General features: G+C 37.4%; 1 protein-coding gene across 1 annotated transcript in view; it reads left to right on the top strand.

The window, feature by feature from the left end:
• me1 (malic enzyme 1, NADP(+)-dependent, cytosolic) overlaps positions 1 to 20,111 on the top strand; it is a 90,372-nt gene that overhangs the window by 46,640 nt on the left and 23,621 nt on the right. The window contains exons 2-3 of the mRNA XM_059508094.1: positions 245 to 378; positions 2,716 to 2,865. Of these exons, the coding sequence (XP_059364077.1) occupies positions 245 to 378; positions 2,716 to 2,865 (284 nt within the window). The remainder of the gene's footprint in view (positions 1 to 244; positions 379 to 2,715; positions 2,866 to 20,111) is intronic.

The following is a 20,111-nucleotide window of genomic DNA, read 5'->3' as shown; positions in this document are numbered from 1 at the left end:
TTCTTATGAGATTTTAGCTGGCATTTTTCCACTCTTCAATTGTCATATGATCCTTAAGAAATCATTCTAAAATGCTGATTGGTGCTCAAGAAACTTAGTTTCTTTAAACAGTTATACACACACACACACACACACACACACACACACACACATTTAAGTGGTTTAAGTGCACTTTGTGCACACTGGTGTCCTGATATATTCAGTAATATTTATAATAGTTGACTGTAATGTGTCCTCTCTGCAGGGGATGGCCTTCTCCCTGGAAGAGCGCTTGCAGCTGGGAATTCACGGCCTGTTGCCTCCCTGCTTTCTCAGCCAGGATGTGCAGGTATTGCGGGTCCTCAGAAACTACGAGCTGAAAAAGGATGACTTGGACAGGTGAGGAAAAGGGATACTGGCTTCCATCCTGTTGCTCTCAGACAGTCCTGCTCCACTTATAATTTTGTTGTCTCAAATCGATCTGTTGTCCTCTGTAACTAGATTTCACACCTATCAGATCACAGAAAGAGTGTTAGATATTATTGTTATTATTGTTGCTGCCATTAGGATGATAAAAGTTGATCCTTTGTTACTTCAAGGAGGATTTTCCTTTTCTAGTTTTTTTTTTTTTTTTTTTTTTGCTTTCTCTGTTTTTCTGAAAACTGCAAAGGAAAGGGACATCAAGAGTTGAATACTCCTACTGGTTGATGGAACATAAAAGGCATCATCAAAGTATCATCTAAATAAAAATCAACAGATCTTGAACTATCTTGTTAGTTAGGATTTTCCCAGAATTCATTAGCCCCTGTTGTTAAGTCACTCCCAAAACAGCAGGGGATCTGTTTACATGTTTTGCAGGCCTGACCTTTCTGAAAATGTGTTCCTTTCATATCTCAAGGCTACCAGTCGTGTAACAGTCTTTGATTTGTCCTTTCAGACAGTGGATGTGATTTATTTCTGGATGGGTCATTTTCAGTCAATCTGACTTCGGCACGCATATAACTGACTGCTGGAGCAATGAGGGATTCTTTCCCAGGCTATCTTCTTTCCCAGTTATTTTGAAGTTCTGCTGCCTGTATTTTTGACAGTTTGATAACAAAGTACAGATAGGCCTTTGTAACCAGTCTCTGCCATAAGCAGTGGTCAACAGACAATAGAAAGGAACAGACATTTCACAACAGATACAATTCATCAAATAATACACAGCTTCTCATTCTGATCATTTGTTTGATTTATCAAGCGTATGCAAGGAAAACGTTCCTTAAGGTCCAGAATTATCACGCTTGTTAACATGTTGGAATAGTATATACTCTGTGAAAGCCATTACTTCCAAGAGTTTATTGGGAATACATACAGCTTTAAAACAGCAGTTGGCTTTGCCAAAATAGAAGGCGGCCAGTCCAGCTAGATTCTAGCATTATTGCCTAACTGCATCTCAGGAGAGTAAAGCAATCGTAATTCTTGAGACACGGCTTTCACCCACACATTTCACCCTGACAAACACTATCAGAATGTTGCATTCTAAGTTAAACATGTCTGTCACGACAGAGCTAACACTAATATAGAGTTCGATTTCTTCTCATCCCACCTTTTACAGCCCTGGTAAACATCTGTTTTCTCCTGCCCTGGGATGGTGGGCACACTTTTCCTGAGCCAAACAAGGGAGATATTATGCACTTGCCTTCATGGAAAGCTTGCTTGGATTGATGGGGAATGTGACATGGTTAATTTTTTAATCTTGTTCATTTGGATCAGATGTAGAACTTGAACATATTTCTCTAGCAAGGAATTTGTGTCTAAGTTCTCTGGGGACATTTTTGTACAGTATGGATTTTTCCTAGCATTTTGACATAAGCAGGGAGAATCCCCCATTATTCTTGAGCTTTGTTTCAAGCAACAGTCAAGACTTTTTAATGTGATAGTCTGGTCAACTCTGTACTACTTCTGTTGTCAGTTTCATGTAATTTCTGTCCTAAAATGTTCCTCTGCCCACACTGTAAACCCAAACAACTGCTGTCACCATTGTTTTAATGAATGAATATATATTAAATTTAATACTGTGTATAAGTATATTAAATATGTTACTACAATAAGTACACCATATAAAACCAAATTAAAGACAAACAAGCTTAGGTGGAAACTGTTCAGTCTGTTTTTCTCCAACATTGCCACAGTAGCCACTACAATAATATTATTGATAATGCTAAATTAAATCCTGTATAGTTAAAAGGAACATGACTATTATGATGTCCGAGAAGGGGTATGCGAGGGTGATTTCTTTAACATTCAGGGTTTTACTCTTTTTTTTTTCTGTCTCACCCATTTTCTCTTCAGTCCTCATATTTTCAGTTTCCTTTGATACCTTCTCACTCTCTTGTGGATGTGGGCATGACTTTAAGCTGGTGTCACACTAGCTTAATTGGAAACAACTCCAAAATGTGTATGAGATGTCACACTTACTGACTGTTGTTGATGAAATCTTGCCCTTTTTACCACAAACACAGATTAAGAATTAAAGAGATATGACTGATTTAAACCAATGCGTTTGATATTCCCTCTGACTTCTTGTCACATACTGTATCCAAAAGCCCCATTTTGGGTTAAACTTTAACAATAAATTTACATAAGTCTGTGACATCAGCTTTAAATGTTTTGGAAGGTAGTTTGGGTAATCATCGCTTAAATATTAAGCAATATAATCCCAGACGGTCCTATTTATATTCTGCTTTGTTGCAGATACGTCTTTCTGATGGGCCTTCAGGACCGAAACGAGAAGCTGTTTTACAGAGTCTTGACCTCAGACATCGAGAGATTCATGCCCATTGTGTACACACCTACGGTCGGCCTAGCGTGCCAGCAGTACGGCCTTACCTTCAGGAGACCTAGGTAAGAGACTGCGGAATGCAACTGAATTTTTTTTAATAAGTTCTTTCTCCTTCAACAGCTTAACTCCTTAAACAAACACATCCATCCAACTGACAGCTTTTCTTACAGCTCATGGCATTGTCCCTCTGCTTTTTGAATTGTTCTACAAATCATTGAATATCTCGCCTCCAGGCAAATGAAACCGAATAACTCTGGAAAGTTGAAACATCTGTCTGGAGAGTTGAATATACATCCTGTCATAACAGAAATCTATTGTATGGTGGAATTTGAAAGCTGTTCTGTCAGATTTTTTAGACTCCTTGAAGTATATTCCAGTATAAAGAAGCATAACCTTCAGTTAATTGACGAGCTTGGCGTATTTTATGAGATTGTTATCATTCTCAGCTTCCTGTGCTGGGTCAACTTATGATTAGTAGTCTTTATCACCCATTTTATCTATCAAATTATGCCTCTTTTTTGCCTTTTTCCCCCTCCTTCCTGCTGTACTTTGTGGAGTGAATTAGATCTGGACATGATCAAAAATAAGAATGCATTTCAAATCTTTTTATTGTTTTCAGATTCATTTTGAGGGAATTCCTATAGGATCCTCAAATGAGGGGACATTTTAGAGCTTTCCACACCCTCAGTGTTACACGAGAGCCTTTTGCAGTCTCCCTAAATGCAAAGTATTCGAAAAGAATGCCAAGCAGACTCATTTCTTCTGATTTTATGATATAGGCAGTGGTTCTTAACTGGTGGACTGCAACCCAAAAATGTGCCACAAGTCTGTTCTGATAGGGTCGAAAGACAGCAGGGGAAAATACTATGCTAAAATGCAACTAACCACTTAATTGTGCATCGTTAGGATAGTGAGATAAACAGAAGGAAAAAAGAAGGAGAAAAGCTTTCTTTTGTTGATAAGGGTCAAAGACTGAGGGCCATTCAAACTACTGTATTTTGCTGCAAATTCATCTGTCACTTGATAATATCACTTGAATATTTGACCCAGTGTTTTTTTTCCATTTCCATTTACAACCTTATATCATTCTAAAACTTTATTACTTTTTTTTTTGGAACACAAAGAAAGATATTTCAAAACTTACAAAATATAATATTTCAGATATATACCCCTTTGACTTTCATTGTTTTAGAAAAAATCTCTCAAAATATCCTATTTTGTTTTCCATAGAAGAAAGCAAGTCATACAGGTTTGGAACGACATGAGCATCAGTAAATGATGAAAATCATTTTAACTCTTTTAAGCTTAAAAATAAAAAAGTTCTGCTGTTGTTTCTGATAAGCAAGTAAATTCTCTAAGTGAATTTGCTATCTTAAAAAGTTAAATCTTTGGTATTCTTTGTTTCTCAGTGGTAAATGATCTAAATGTTTTTTTTTTAAGCAGATAACTAATAACTTATAATAACCCTATTTGAGCAAAAGTAACAAGATTTATGACACAGTTGTCAGATTTCTTTGGTGATTTCAAATATGAAATTTAATCGTAAGCTTAGTGAACAATTTTGGAGAATTTGGTGTTTCCCCATTCAAAGAGATAGGAGTTGCACATGCATGCCCAAGAGGCATTTCAAAAATGGCCGTCGAATGACATGACTTGTCTTAAAAGGACTTTATCGCAACAATGTGAAATGCACAGTGTGAGGTACTGTTGGGTATTAATACCACTCAGATAAAACACTGCCATAGTGTGTTCCAGTCACATTAAGTGCTCAGCCAGGGATTTTACACATATTTACTAAATGTTAATAAGAAAAAACTGAGGAAGTCTTTCAGAGAATTAATGGCCTTGTACATTAATGATGACAGGTACATTAATTACAAATGTATTTACCAGAAAATTATATATATATATATATATATATATATATATATATATATAAATGTAAGGTGGTGTTATATGCAGTGTTGAATAGTGTAATGTTTTTTTTTAAAGACAACACTGCATAATAAACCAGTTTCTTATCACTCTTATTCACCACACTTTACAAAAGCTTGATGAAATTGACGTCAGCTTTCCTGTGCTTTCCTGGTTCATATCAGATCTTTGAACCCCACATAGTGTCTTAGTGTGACATGATCTTGCTGACCCTCTTTTCCCACCATTGATCTTCAGACACAAGTGAACAGACTAGAGAATTTCTCATTTCTGAGGGTCCGTGGAGGCTCTTGGATTTTTGAGCTGCTAAGGAGGGGCTTAACAGTTCAGAGGGGGTGCTAAAAAACTAATTAAATTGGGTGAAAGTAATAAACTTCTATAAGCTTCTAAATAGCATGCAAATTCACCCACCTTGTGTTTTTTACAGCAGCTTCGAAAAAGGCAAATAAAAAAAATAAAAAATTCTGTGGTATTAAACTTCTCATATTCCACTGTTATTAGTAATATAACTTCTAATGCCAACTGCCAATTATGACACTTACAAATGAATACAATGTATGAATGCACATCGAAAAGAGAGAAAGTGGGGATTTAAAAAAAAAGATTTCATTGTTTTATTTATTTATTTTTTTTTTTACTGTTTAGTCATTTTTTATGACCATCAAGTGTCAGTCACTCTCAATGCCAACTGGCAGGAAAACATGGTAAATTCTAACCAAAAGTAACCTCCCCGTGTGTATTTCCAATTAATGTAGGCCTGTTGCATTATTATTATGCTACTTTTATTATTAAATTACATAAAATTATAATTTCATAGTGCATCATCGCATGACACGCTGTGAGGAATTCAAGTTTAAGCTATTAGCTTACTCCTCATTGAAAATGTTTTTAAAAGGTTTTTTTTTTGTTAGTTTTTTTTAACAGGTCTATTAATTTATAGAATGAATTATAGCCCTATAATTAAAATTAACACTGCAGTCATCAATGAAAATTAAGAGCAGCTTTATTTTGTACACCGATTTTCAAAAACAACCTGTTTAATGTGAAAAACATTTTTTCTCATGTTTTTCACTATACGGGCCACAAGAGAAATACTAAGGGAATAATTTAAGATAGTTATATACCATATGTTGAAGTAGTTTCGTCTCTTTGTCTCTGAGAATATGCTCCGTTAATAAAGCTCTGTCAGTTTCTACTTTCACTTTCTCTATAGTGAAATTACTGATGTTCCTCACCAGCTTGAAGTGAAATGACATGACATACAGCCAAGTATGGTGACCCATACTCAGAATTCATGCTCTGCCTAAACCCATCCAAACTGCACACACACAGCAGTGAACACACACACCGTGAACACACACCCAGAGCAGTGGGCAGCCATTTATGCTGCAGCGCCTCGGGAGCAGTTGGGTTCTCTGTGCCTTGCTCAAGGGCACCTCAGTCATGGTAATGCCAGCCAGAGACTCGAACCCACAACCTTAGGGTTAGGAGTTAAACTCTTTAACCACTAGGCCACAACCGCACCTTTTTGTTTTAGGTTTTTAGTGGGGTATTTTTTCTATGTTAAAGGGGTTATATGATGCGATTTCAATTTTTCCTTTCTCTTTGGAGTGTTACAACCTCTTGGTGCGTGAAGAAGATGTGTAAAGTTGCAAAGACTAAAGTCTCAAATCCAAAAAAAAAGTTAAGACTCCCTAAGACCCCATAAAACACCTCATTCAAACACCCCCCACGTCTACGTCACTATGTGGAAAGTTTTGTGTAATAACGCCAGAATATTCATGCAAAGAAAAAAGACGTGGTTTCAGTAACCACAGTTAGTGTTGAAGTAGCCAGGTCAGGGAGATGCTGTGTGTATCTAGGCAAAAACAAAAGCCCTTTATTTGGCCTTCCGCAAGTTGATGCATTAAGGAATCTTTAAGATTACTTACAACAGAACAGCAACACATTTTATGGACAACCGTATAGTGAACCTAGTATAGGAGGCAATTCTGACTTTGCTACGACAATCTGGCGCTTCTGAATCAGCTGCTGTAATTATGTTTTGTTATACTAAGGACATTATTAACTGTCTTTACATTTATTTTGAAAGATGAAGCTTGCAATTATATGGAAAGTGGCGTTACATTTCTGATGAGTGCTTGCAGTGTTCGGCCAATCACAATGCACTGGGTCAGTTGGCCATTCATAGCAGACTACGCTTTTTGCAAAATGCATATTTTTGCTTTCTTTTTTGTTTGTGAACCAGATGTAATGATAAGGAGTCTGTAGTGGTGTGTGGTGGGGGGATCAGAGGGCAGAATTCAGTAAGGCAACAGCTGTAGGGAAAAAGCTGTTCCTGAGTCTGCTGGTCCTTGTCCGGAGGCTCCTGAAGTTCCTTCCATAGGCCAGGAGGTTGAACAGTCTATGGTCAGGGTGAAAGGAGTCCTTAAGAATGAGGCGAACTTGATGTAGACAGAGTTTTCTCTGGATTTCCTCAATAGCAGGAAGTCTTGTCCCTGTGATGCGTTGGGCGGTTTTCACCACCCTCTGCGTGCCTCTGAGCAGTTCCCATACCGGACTATAAGCTGTAAGTAGATGCAAATGTGAAAGGTTTTGTGTATTACTAAGTTTACAAAATAATCTTTTGAAAGAGGCGCATCATTATAGATTTGGACTTTTCTAGATTTGAAAAAAAAAAAACTGCTAGTTTAGTTCATTTTGACTAGATTCTGAGTAACATGGGTTTGCAGTTGCAGCTCCAAAGGTCAAAACTGCAATTGTCTAATTGCTTAGGTGTAAAACACAGTCTAATTACAGTAGCTTTTTGGCCTGTTTAGAAAGACAACATACATTAAGTGTGAGGCCGGAATCTTTCCTGTTATTATTCCTGAGGTAATGACAGAGAGATTGCTTATAAGAGTTGTCATTTATGCAGAATATAGGGTGCACATCTCCTTAAACTTTTTGGCCCTCATAAAGAGGTTTTTAAACATGCACTCTTTTATTGGCCCACACACACTAAGACTGGATTGATGAGCTTTTAGTAACTCCCTTTTCCTTCATTTACCCCTTGTTTGAGGGAGCAGTTGTACCTTTTTCATAGGACTTGCGTTGAGTTCCAGAAAACCATCAGTTTAAGATTTGTTTTCTTTGTAAATTTGGAATTACAAGGATTTGACAAATAATAAAGCATTTTTGGGATTAATTCTCTTTTTTTTCTTGATTTTGTGGACATTGTGAAATATTTTGGAGCTCACATAGTATAGGCCTAGTTGGGTATAAAATCACATCCAGAGTAAACACACAGTCGTAGGTTGTGGAAAGTTTAATTTCTCTCTCTGTTCCAATTGGTGTATACTTCTTAATGTACCATCGTAATGTCACACTTTGTGACATTTTTGTTCAGGGGCTTGTCATTGTCATGCTTTGGCATTATCTTCAGTCACTAAACAGCTTCGAGATATATAGGTCTACAATATTTAATTGCATTGTTATGGACATCACAAATAATGGAAGATATAGTACTTTTGACTTTATCTCTTTGAGTGTCTGCAACACATTGCTGTTTGAAGCCACAGTGTTGTATAGCAGATTTTGTTAAAAGTGCAGTATTCAATATTACCCAATTCCAGGCCAGTGTTTCTCTGTAACAAATCATTGAAATTGGCTGTTGAAATTCCTTTTCTCCTTGTAAATTTGTAGAACTTTACATAATGTATGTTTACATGCATAATGTTGACAGTATTGGTTGATATAGTTGTTAATGATAGAGAATTTTTATGGTGTTATTTACACATGGAAGTATCCAGCAACTGAACAGTGTGGTAATTATATTAAAAAAGACTGAAAATTAGGGAACATTCTTAAGTCCTAGTGCAGATGCCAGAGCAATTTACAAAACATTTGTGTTACATTTGAGGCTCCTAGCATCTTCCTGTCCTGTGAATTTGCATGCACTGTAGTTTATTTGCTCTAGAGTATTTGAAGAACTCTAATATCATAAAACTACTTCATAAGATCCTATTTCCTAGTGGTAAGAGTTTGAATGATTTACCATTCTGTGATGGATGTGAATGCTCTCCAGTTACTCAGAAACCTTATTTTCCAACCACATTGACATGCAGACATGTTATGCTTTTTTGCTGTATCCCAAGTTGGATTTAGAATCATCTCCGTGGGATAGTTTACTTTTCGTTATGAAAATTGATCAGATAATAAGGAAACAACAACAAAAACTTCTATGAGGCAAATTATGGAAGATTTAGCTGTTTTGAGCATTTGACATTGTACCAGTTTGCTGTGTTTACTTTCTTGTCAGTTTTTTTTAGATACAGAGAATTATTAAAATGTGCTGCATGTTTGCTTTCCCATGTGTCATAGAGTTTGCTATCCTGTGGTTCTTGTACCAGAAATTTAAATTGAGGCTGTAGGATATGCTAAGTTTAGGCTGATGAAATAATTTAGCATGAAATTAATAAAAGACTTGTACAGTGGCCCCAAAAGATATTAATTCATATTCAAAAATATATGACTGAGTTTATTACTGAAAATAACTGCCACTTAGTTTAAATTTTCTTTCGAATGAAATGACATTCAGACAATTTTAGGTGTGTTTACAATACCATCTAAAAGTTCGGGATCAGTAAGAGGTTAAGAGATGAAGCTATTTTAAAAGATTGCTCTTATGATTACCAAGGCTGCATTTATTTGTTCAAAATGCAGTAAAAAATATTTAAATGGACTGTTTTTCTAGTTTAATATTTAAAAATATAATTTATTCCTGTGATGACAAAATCATGGTAAGCAATTTATAAAAAAACAAAAACAAAAAGGAAGTTACCTTGATCAGAGTTTGATACCAGACCTCTTGAATATGTATTTGAGCTATACATCCCTTTGTAGTCCGAAAAGTATTTGAGGAATCCCCCACTCAAGGAGACGGGGTCTGTAGACCCAAACCCAGCCTTTTTTTTGCTTTGCTTTTGGAGATTGTTTTTATTTCCAGTTACCTTGGCAAGATGCTTCTGCTCATTGGCTGGATTGATTATAAAGTAGTGTAGCAAATTTTAGCAGTGTTTAGCAGGACATAAATTAAATAAGCAGTCTGTAATAACATCAAATTGAACATCATGTAAATTTACAATTTTCTCCTTTTGTGTTTAATGGAAGAAAAAAAATTCATACCATAATGAATTCATGTTTAGGTGAACTTTAAACTCTTTAAACCTAATGACCAACGGGGAAAAAACCTCCTTATACAGTATGAATTTTAGTACTAAGTCAAGCACCAGACTCTGGTCTGCCTGTTTCTCTGAAATGACGTGAAGTAGGAAAGTCACAGCACACAATCTTTGGCCTAACTGTAAAGAGATCTTTTAATAGTTTGGGAATGAACTGAAGATGCCAGAGTGGGTTTAATAAGGGCTTGTGAAACACTTTGCAGCATGCTATGATTTTCTCAAGGGGAGTAAAGAACCCTCTTTTTCATGCTCTATTGCAGTGCAGAACAATATTGCAGCATTTTATAACTCTATGTGGTGTCATAATTTAAAAAGGCCCTGTCCAATAGGTCAAAATAGGACACTTCTACATTTAATTTTAGTGCCTTATTATTTTATCAGCTGCAATAAGTCCAAAATAGAATTCCAGCCTAGAGACTTTAAATGTGATTTAGTTAAATAAATAAGCCTGTTTGCAATTTTGTCCTGATCAAAAATGTGAGAAAGTAACCTTTATGGACAAAAACTCAGACTTCATTTCATTAATCTTGACTTGACATTTAGTTTTTTTTCCTTTTAGCAAAATTATTAATGTTTGGTTCCAGATACAAGTCTTTAAATAATGATGTGTACCAGGATAAGGACTTGTGGCTTTAAAAACCTTACATTTTATGGGACATTATTTAAGAATTTATGTTTCATGTTTGTGCCCTTGGAGTTTTATAACTTGGAAGGCATCAAGAGTTTGCACTCAGTACTTCAGAAAGGGTGATGTGTGCAAAATTTCTGAATAAATATCTCAGGATGTTAATCACATTTAATGAGGACACAAAAAGCCTGACTGCATGACTGGAGGTAAAAAAAAGAAATCTAACTCTTCTGTGTCAATTTACCTCTCAGTTAGTGCATATAGTCCTGAAATGTGGGAGTTTATCATCATTAAAACTTTGGTGTCAGATTTATTTTTTGCTCACATCACCATGGCGTCAAAATTTTGGAGAGATGTGATACTTAACAAATGTCATGGACCACCATGCCATGCAAGCAAAGACCAGACTAAATGGATCATTTGACTGCATATGGCAAATTCTTAAGCTGTTATTTGTTGTTTACAATAGTTTTTAAGAAGATTTTTGTACTGATCTACTGAAATTATGAAATCCTTTTTATATGCAGTGCACCTTGCCCATGGTATGTTTCAATAGACCTTTTCTTTGAATATTTATTTCCATGAGACACATAAACACAGCTGTTCAAGATAATTTGGATGCTTTGCATAGGGGAACATTCGCAGTAATCGCCGCTTTAGTAGAGATTCAATGGGCACTGTGGGTGCAGCACACCCACAGTCAACAGAGGATGCTTTGGAATATATTGTTCTTGTAATTGTTTGGAAAAAAGCTTTACCTAAATAAACATGTCATGAACAATTCAGGCTGTTTTTTTTATTTTCCTTGTGATTATAAGATTTGTCCACTTTGCACCTAACCCAAGCCTTCTTACTTGTACCCATATGCCAAAGAGGGAAGATTCACCACTGAATCACAGGTTAAATGGGGGGGGGGGATTTTCTGAACATTTACATTTTTATACCCAACAAGGTGCAATCTATGAATGATCACCATTGCGTCCTTGAGAATGACACTAAACCTTGTTTAAAGAAAATGTCCATGTACTTACTATAACGAAATTGAGATAAAATCATCAAGTAAATGACAGCTTAGTAAATTAAAAATGACCACAATGAAGGTGATGTTTCTTGTGATTGGTCACAGCTTTTACAGAAGATTGGATGTCATTTAATACATTTGCTTGGACATCTCACAAGTTTACAAAAACTTTGACTAGCTCTGCAGGACTCCGCCATGATGTAATTGGTGATTCTTAAGTATGTATCCCTTCAGATAAAAAAAAAACTTAAAGAAAATGACAAATACATATATGTTTGTATATCCATAATAATACACATTTTTATTCGTTATTAATAATATTAAAAATATAACAGTTATAAATTCATATGCTGTATCATATTTATGTATGTATTTATTTATTTATATTTTTGTATATCTGTAAGGGTTTAGAGAATCTTAAGCTTAAGATGTATTTTTCTACTACTAAATTATCAAATCATGCTTATTATACTACTTTACATGATCCTTACATTAATATTCTGTTGAAATGGGGTCCGATGAGACATCTGGATCACATTAACATTGATTTGTGTACATTCGTGCCACAAGACAATGTTAGATTTTACATGCTTGTAGAAAACGCAGTCCACATTCATCTATAAAATATAACAAATCTGCACAATCCATAAATTATAGTCACACAAGCAATATTTAATAATGCTGTAACTTTGCCTTTTATATACTTTCCAAGGCTTTCTGAATGAACTTTCCTTAAAAGAATCTCTGTGTGGTCAGACACAACTAATACTATTTTCATATGGGATGGTAGTGCAGTTTTTGCCTTTGATGTAGAGTAGAAGTCATCTTATGGCACAATGAGCCATTCACACTATTTGATGTAGCGTTTTTAGCATGTCAGCACTTTAATAGTCAACTTTACGGCAAAATGCAACAATTCCTGCAAAGTAATTGATGGAAAAATGGAGCATGGCTGTAATTTATCTGTCCGTATTAATTTGACTGCAGAGGGCTTATTCCATTAGCTTTGTGTTTCTTTGTGTGTGTATGTGTGTATTTCACTGTTATGTAAGCTTGGGTAATTTGACTCTTCTGGCTGTCTGGATGCTGGGTCGAAGAACTGTCTGTGACTCCCACAAATATAGATGGGCTGCCTACTCTGACCCACAGACATTAAAATGCAGCTGATTTGCACCACATTTTATCTAAGGAGAAAGGCCAGTACCATCTACATGCACTGCAATCATTGTTTCGTTCTAGCTATCATTTTTATTCTATTCGTTCTAGCATATCTTTTATTCTATTATGCAATGCACTCTTCTTACTGGAAAAGAGGAAAGTTTGACTGCCATCGCCAGCTGGGTGGAGAGCAGTCTATTGTTGCTGCTAGTGGCCTGCACAGAGCGGAAGAGAGGGACTTGGAAAGAATTGATGGTGTGTTTGTCCAGCTGATTCTTTGTCTTTTATCCGCATCCCCCCATCTCATTCCAGCCAAGCACTTTTCTATCCCTCAGAGCACACACACGCACGCCTTGCACACTCCCACATAGTGCCCTCACAGATTTTAGGCTCTGTTTTATTGTTATTGGATTGTGCCCACACAATGACATAAGACACAGTTGATGTTACAGAACTTATTTGTTACAGCTTGTTCTACACACATTTCAATTTGCCAACTAAATATCACAAATATTATTGTAAGGCAGTTCATTAAGGAACCTACATTTGCCCTTCCTTTCAAAGACCAAAAGTGCCCACTGATGTGCATAACAATCAGCTGAGGTCATGTTTGTGGGGTCGTTGCACAATACCTGCATATTCTTTGTCTCTCCTCTCCTCTCCTCTCCTCTCCTCTCCTCTCCTCTCCTCTCCTCTCCTCTCCTCTCCTCACCTCACCTCAAATTAACTTTCTGTCCTGTAATTATCTCATAGATCAGGATTAGGAAAGAGTCTGTGTCAAGAAACCAGTAACCACATGCTGAAAAATTGTATTACCAATGTTTTTTGGGGCCAGAAATTGGTCATATCCAGCCACATAATTTACAGTAATCGCATGCCCCATTCCTATTGCTGTCCTTTATCATCACATGTTTCTTTTTCTGTATTTATTTAAACCAGAGGATCTCTATGGGATAATTTTCTACAACCCGAATTCCGGAAAAGTTGGGACGTTTTTTAAATTTTAATAAAATGAAAAGTAAAAGACTTTCAAATCACATGAGCCAATATTTTATTCACAATAGAACATAGATAACATAGCAAATGTTTAAACTGAGAAAGTTTACAATTTTATGCACAAAATGAGCTCATTTCAATTTTGATTTCTGCTACAGGTCTCAAAATAGTTGGGACGGGGCATGTTTACCATGGTGTAGCATCTCCTTTTCTTTTCAAAACAGTTTGAAGACGTCTGGGCATTGAGGCTATGAGTTGCTGGAGTTTTGCTGTTGGAATTTGGTCCCATTCTTGCCTTATATAGATTTCCAGCTGCTGAAGAGTTTGTGTTCGTCTTTGACGTATTTTTCGTTTAATGATGCGCCAAATGTTCTCTATAGGTGAAAGATCTGGACTGCAGGCAGGCCAGGTTAGCACCCGGACTCTTCTACGACGAAGCCATGCTTTTGTTATAGCTGCAGTATGTGGTTTTGCATTGTCCTGCTGAAATAAACAAGGCGTTCCCTGAAATAGACGTTGTTTGGAGGGAAGCATATGTTGCTCTAAAACCTTTATATACCTTTCAGCATTCACAGAGCCTTCCAAAACATGCAAGCTGCCCATACCGTATGCACTTATGCACCCCCATACCATCAGAGATGCTGGCTTTTGAACTGAACGCTGATAACATTCTGGAAGGTCTCCCTCCTCTGTAGCCCGGAGGACACGGCGTCCGTGATATCCAACAAGAATGTCAAATTTGGACTCGTCTGACCATAAAACACTATTCCACTTTGAAATAGTCCATTTTAAATGAGCCTTGGCCCACAGGACACGACGGCGCTTCTGGACCATGTTCACATATGGCTTCCTTTTTGCATGATAGAGCTTTAGTTGGCATCTGCTGATGGCACGGCGGATTGTGTTTACCGACAGTGGTTTCTGAAAATGTTCCTGGGCCCATTTAGTAATGTCATTGACACAATCATGCCGATGAGTGATGCAGTGTCGTCTGAGAGCCCGAAGACCACGGGCATCCAATAAAGGTCTCCGGCCTTGTCCCTTACACACAGAGATTTCTCCAGTTTCTCTGAATCTTTTGATGATGTTATGCACTGTAGATGATGAGATTTGCAAAGCCTTTGCAATTTGACGTTGAGGAACATTGTTTTTAAAGTTTTCCACAATTTTTTTACCCAGTCTTTCACAGATTGGAGAGCCTCTGCCCATCTTTACTTCTGAGAGACTCTGCTTCTCTAAGACAAAGCTTTTATAGCTAATCATGTTACAGACCTAATATCAATTAACTTTATTAATCACTAGATGTTTCTCCCAGCTGAATCTTTTCAAAACTGCTTGCTTTTTTAGCCATTTGTTGCCCCCGTGCCAACTTTTTTGAGACCTGTAGCAGGCATTAAATTTTAAATGAGCTAATTAAGTGGATAATAGTGTAAAATTTCTCAGTTTAAACATTTGCTACGTTATCTATGTTCTATTGTGAATAAAATATTGGCTCATGTGATTTGAAATTCCTTTAGTTTTCATTTTATTAAAATTTAAAAAACGTCCCAACTTTTCCGGAATTCGGGTTGTATTCGAAATAGTTGACATAATTTTTCTGCAATTTATTTATACATTTATATATATTAATACATACTATGTAATGATTATGATTAATAATATTAACATTATTTAGATTTTTCTCTGAGTTCTGTGGTATCTCATACCATAAAGTCAACAGCACGTCCTCCAGATCCAGTATTTGAGGGGTGGTGGTGATGTAGCACGAACCCGCTTTTCCAAGCTGAACCACAAATACTTGATTTATCAATTGGGAGGCCAAGGCACTAACAGAAATTCACCATCACGCTTCTCAAACCCACTCCTTGACAATTCTAGCAGTGTGGGATGGCGCATTATTCTGTTGATAATGGCCATCACTGGCAGGAACACAGTTGCCATAAATGGGTGCACTTGGTCCACAACAAAGTTCAGATACCTGACACATGTCAGGGATTGTGCTATTGGGATAATGGGGCCTAGAAAATATTGCCCACAGCATAACACCGCCTCCGGCAGCCTATGTCTGCCCAACAGTGCATCCAGGTGCCATAGTCTCTGTTTGTAATTGGAGTATTCGTGTACTTTATTACAGCCACCAACTGTGACAGGAGATTGGACCGAAACTTTACATTTTATTATTAGTAGTATTATTTTATCTCCCTCCTTGCTATAGATGTACCAGCTGTATGTCTGCTCCATTTGGAGCAAGACTATCTCTACCTCGAGGACCACACAATGGAATTTTTAGATCTCGCCTACCTGATGCACTACATGCAGCTGCCTGTGTACCTTTTACTATGTTGGGCTCAACAACACTACAAAGGCTAAGCTGTCCGGGGAAGGTCCTCGAGAGAGTGGATGCTGGTGAATTGTGGCTTTCCTTTCACTGTCTGTCCATCAGAGGACATCACCAGCCCCACTCCTATTCAAGAGCTCATCCAGCCATCACCCCGCTCCACAGAGCGATCGCTGGAGCCCACCACAGATGGAGAGCCCGAGCTTGCCTCAATTCAAGATCAAGTGCAAAAGGAAGCGACTGACTCTTTCATCGCCCAAGAGGCTTGTGTTGAGTACAAGGGTGAGGATGAGCTGCTGCTGGCCTATAAGCCATTTTGAGATTCTGGAAGAGTCTGATCCCCTGTTTTTCTCATCTCCTCTGGCCCCGCACAGCCCTGAATCTCCTAGATCTCCACTAGTTCCGCCCAGCATACTATCTCCTGCACCTTCTATGTCTCCACTGGTTCCGTCGGTTCCTTGGCCTCATCTCCACTGATGCCTGTCTATCTCTCTGCTCATCCTAAGTCTGCTGTACCCTATTATGTGGATCCGCCTCAGGCCTTTCAGTCTCCAGCTATGCCTAGGCATGAGGATTCCAGCCTCCAAGTCCTGGACTCTATGACATCCCTCTGACCCATTGGCTCTGCCTTGGCTCCCTTGTCTCCACCATGGCCCATTTTCCCACTTGCTCAACCGGGCTTGCTTGTCCCTCTGACTCCACCTTGGTCAATCGTCAACCTGCCCCCGCCATGGGATTCCACTCCTCTGGCTTCGCCTTTGTTCTCAGTCACTCTTGCTCCACCACGGTCTTCCAGGTCCCCATCTACTTCCTATGTCTGTGTTGTAGTGTTGTCACGGTACCAAAATTTCAGTATTCAGTACCAATACCAGTGAAAAGTCAAAGTTCTCAGTACCAGTTTAGGTACCAAAGCAAAACACAAAAACACTTTTGTTACAAAATGCCTTGCACTTTATTTGTATTGGCATATATGCAAATTCATTCTCTGCCAACAGAAGGCGCTTGTATAGCGGGTGAGAGAGGTTTCTCCAGTAATGGCTGTAATTAAATAAGCGCTGAGCCAACCTTCACAAACACTGCTCAGGAATTACAGCAAGATGAAATAAAAGTGACATCCATAATTTTCTAAAGACAGCCAGTTTTCTTCAGAAATACAGTGATATAAAGACACCCGCACTAGGTTTCGACTTTGACACGTGCAGTGCTCATGTCTATTCACAAAGTCAAAGCCTTTAGAAAAATCTATTTGTGGTGGTCAGTTTTGATATTGTGGCAGGCCGCCACAAATAAATCAATGAATGGGAAACACAATGAAACTTACCAGCTTGAACTCTTTCATTTGATCTGGGTGTCTTTCTGCAAAGTGTTTTGTTAGTTTGGTGTGTTTCCTCCTTTTGATGTCGCCATCTCTCAGTGCTTTTATGAAGAGAGCGCTTCTACGCACCCTTCGGATAGTGCATCAAGAACTGGGTTGACCGGGTACTGTAAAAAACCTGGTAACGTAAAATTTTCATTTATTTAGTACTGACTTGGTACCGAAGTACTGGGTCTTTTGACAGCACTACTTTGTTGCCTGTCTGTTTTTAATTTATATATATATATATATTTAAATTATTTACATTTTTTTATATCCTGTAGGAAATCTAAGAGAGAGCTGAACTGTTTATGAGGATGATTGCAATTTCGGGGTTTTGGGGGTACATGGGAATAATTTGGCGATTTAAAATTCATGTGTGAATAAATGAATTTGATTAGACTGCTTCCAGATCCCATGATGCAGAAATGTCACAGTATGCCTGTAAGTTTGTTACATGAAGTTATACTGATTACTCCGATGCATGAACAGTTGATAACGTTAGTAAACTTAACAGTGGGTTCATTTCAGGATTGAAGTCAAAGCATATAGTATATACCAGATTTGAAGGTTTCTCATTTAATAGTGTGTGATTTACATGAGAAAATAATTTTGAAGATATTTCTTTACAACGGTGATGAAAAAAAAGAGTATATTTGCTTGATGTGCACAGAGATATACTGTAGTTAAACAGTATCGCAATATCACAATACAATCTACAGATGATTTTACAGTGATTTTGAATCTATAAAATAAATTCTGAACTATGTGCGTTTTGACTGTCTGGAAAAGTACACAGGCTCTTTTGTATTTATGGATACATTTCAGACAGAGTATAAATGCAAATTGCTCACATTTATATGCTAAATGATTTCACCTTTTTTTCACTTGTGAGCAAAAACTTGTTGAAACTATTTATTAGCAGAGCTCAGTTAGCTTGTGATGAACACAACAGTGGTTTGACAGTACTGAGTGGATGTGGAAAGTCTGTTCATGCGCTCAACAGAAATGTCTGTGATTCGATACAGTGCTCACTGCTTTAAAAACACAAGTTTGACCCGACTATCAGTGGGTACCTAGTTGATGTCAGACATAATGTGGGGGAGGTTTTGCAGGCTGTCTGTATATGATTCAGAATGGTTTAAAAGATCTGTTGTGGTTTTCCCCTCATTATGCATATGATGATTCACTGTGGAGGAGAACATCATTGAGCAATGAAAACCAGGGACTTTTTAGTTTTTAGTGTATTTGAGAGGGAAACGGGTTTCCAAGGCATCATAACATCATTTGCAATAATGTCAAACAAATTTGATATAACTAGACATAACAAAGTAAAATTTTAATGACTACTATGCTTATTTCCCGGTAGAATTGGAATCATATATTGGGAAAAAAGGGGGAAAAATAGACATTTATGAATTAAATTGCTTTAAAACACTCTTTTAGATGCCTTTTTAATACTTACAACCAAGAGTCGAACCACATTCACAGAACTATGGGACATCATAGTGAGCTTATCTAAGAGAAAGGCAACTTAGTATACTAGTTATTGGTAATAATGGGACTAATTTCTCATGTAACACCAAGTCCTTAATAGAGATTAGTATTGTAATAAAAGAGGTTTCCAGAATTTGCTATGTGTAATGGATGGTGTCCCTGAATTTGTGAGTAATATTATAATATTTCCACAATAGCTGACAAGGAAAATACTACAGTAATAAATGGCTTGTAAAGAACTCTGGGTCAGAGGAGCATGCATTCTGAATTATGTTTGTGTTTGGAGCATGATCCCTGCTCCCAGGCGTGTACTTTTCATTTGACCGTGGGTCAGTTGCTGAGCAAGAGCTCTTATGTGCTTTTTCAGCTGCACTGGAATTTTGTAGATGTCTATAAGGATGTCTAAACGTTATTCCTGGAGTCATATGATTTATTATATACTGATCTTAAGATTTCCTGTCATTGCCTGGGTTCTTCCTGTCAAAAGATGGCCTCCATTTATTTCTTCTTTAACCAGGATTCTTGGATTCTGATCAAGTTCGCCTAGTGAAGCCTAATTTCAAGATTCTCCCAGATGTAAGAATGATTTGTTTTTATGGATTCTGTGAACTCAGGTTGACTGAGAGATTGGATGATTTCCATGAATCCATGGGTGGAAGGAAGAAACATCTACAGTAGGTGTATGTCCTCAAGATACCTATGAGTTCAAGATGAAAGATGTCACAGGAATCCTGTTCATCCAGCTATGGTCAGTGGATCTCATGAGACCAGAAAAGAAAAACTTAAGACAAAAAAAGTGGTCAGTTTTGGGAGCTTGAGCAACAGAGAGAGTCTTTCCAAATCCAAGAACATGTGAAATGCCAATGTGAAGTGCATTTGTTTTTATCTACTGCATCTTCTGACACTGAAGTCTATGTAAAACAAAACTGAGCAAGTCAAGCCAAGATTGTTATTTGCATATTTATTAATCCAGTGATTTGCATCAGTTCACACCTCAGCATCAGCAACATAGACACACTACACACCCAGATCAAACACCATTCATAGACCACACATAAAACAGTTCAAACACGTGACACATCCGAGTAAATCTTGCATTAAATATGGATCAGAAAATCTGAGTGCCAGCAGTTATGTGTTTTCTAGACATGGATTGGTC

This window comes from Carassius carassius, chromosome 24 (assembly GCF_963082965.1).
Source record: "Carassius carassius chromosome 24, fCarCar2.1, whole genome shotgun sequence".
NCBI lineage: Eukaryota > Metazoa > Chordata > Actinopteri > Cypriniformes > Cyprinidae > Carassius > Carassius carassius.
The sequence above is the reverse complement of the archived record's forward strand: the minus strand, read 5'-3'. Positions and strand labels throughout refer to the sequence as shown.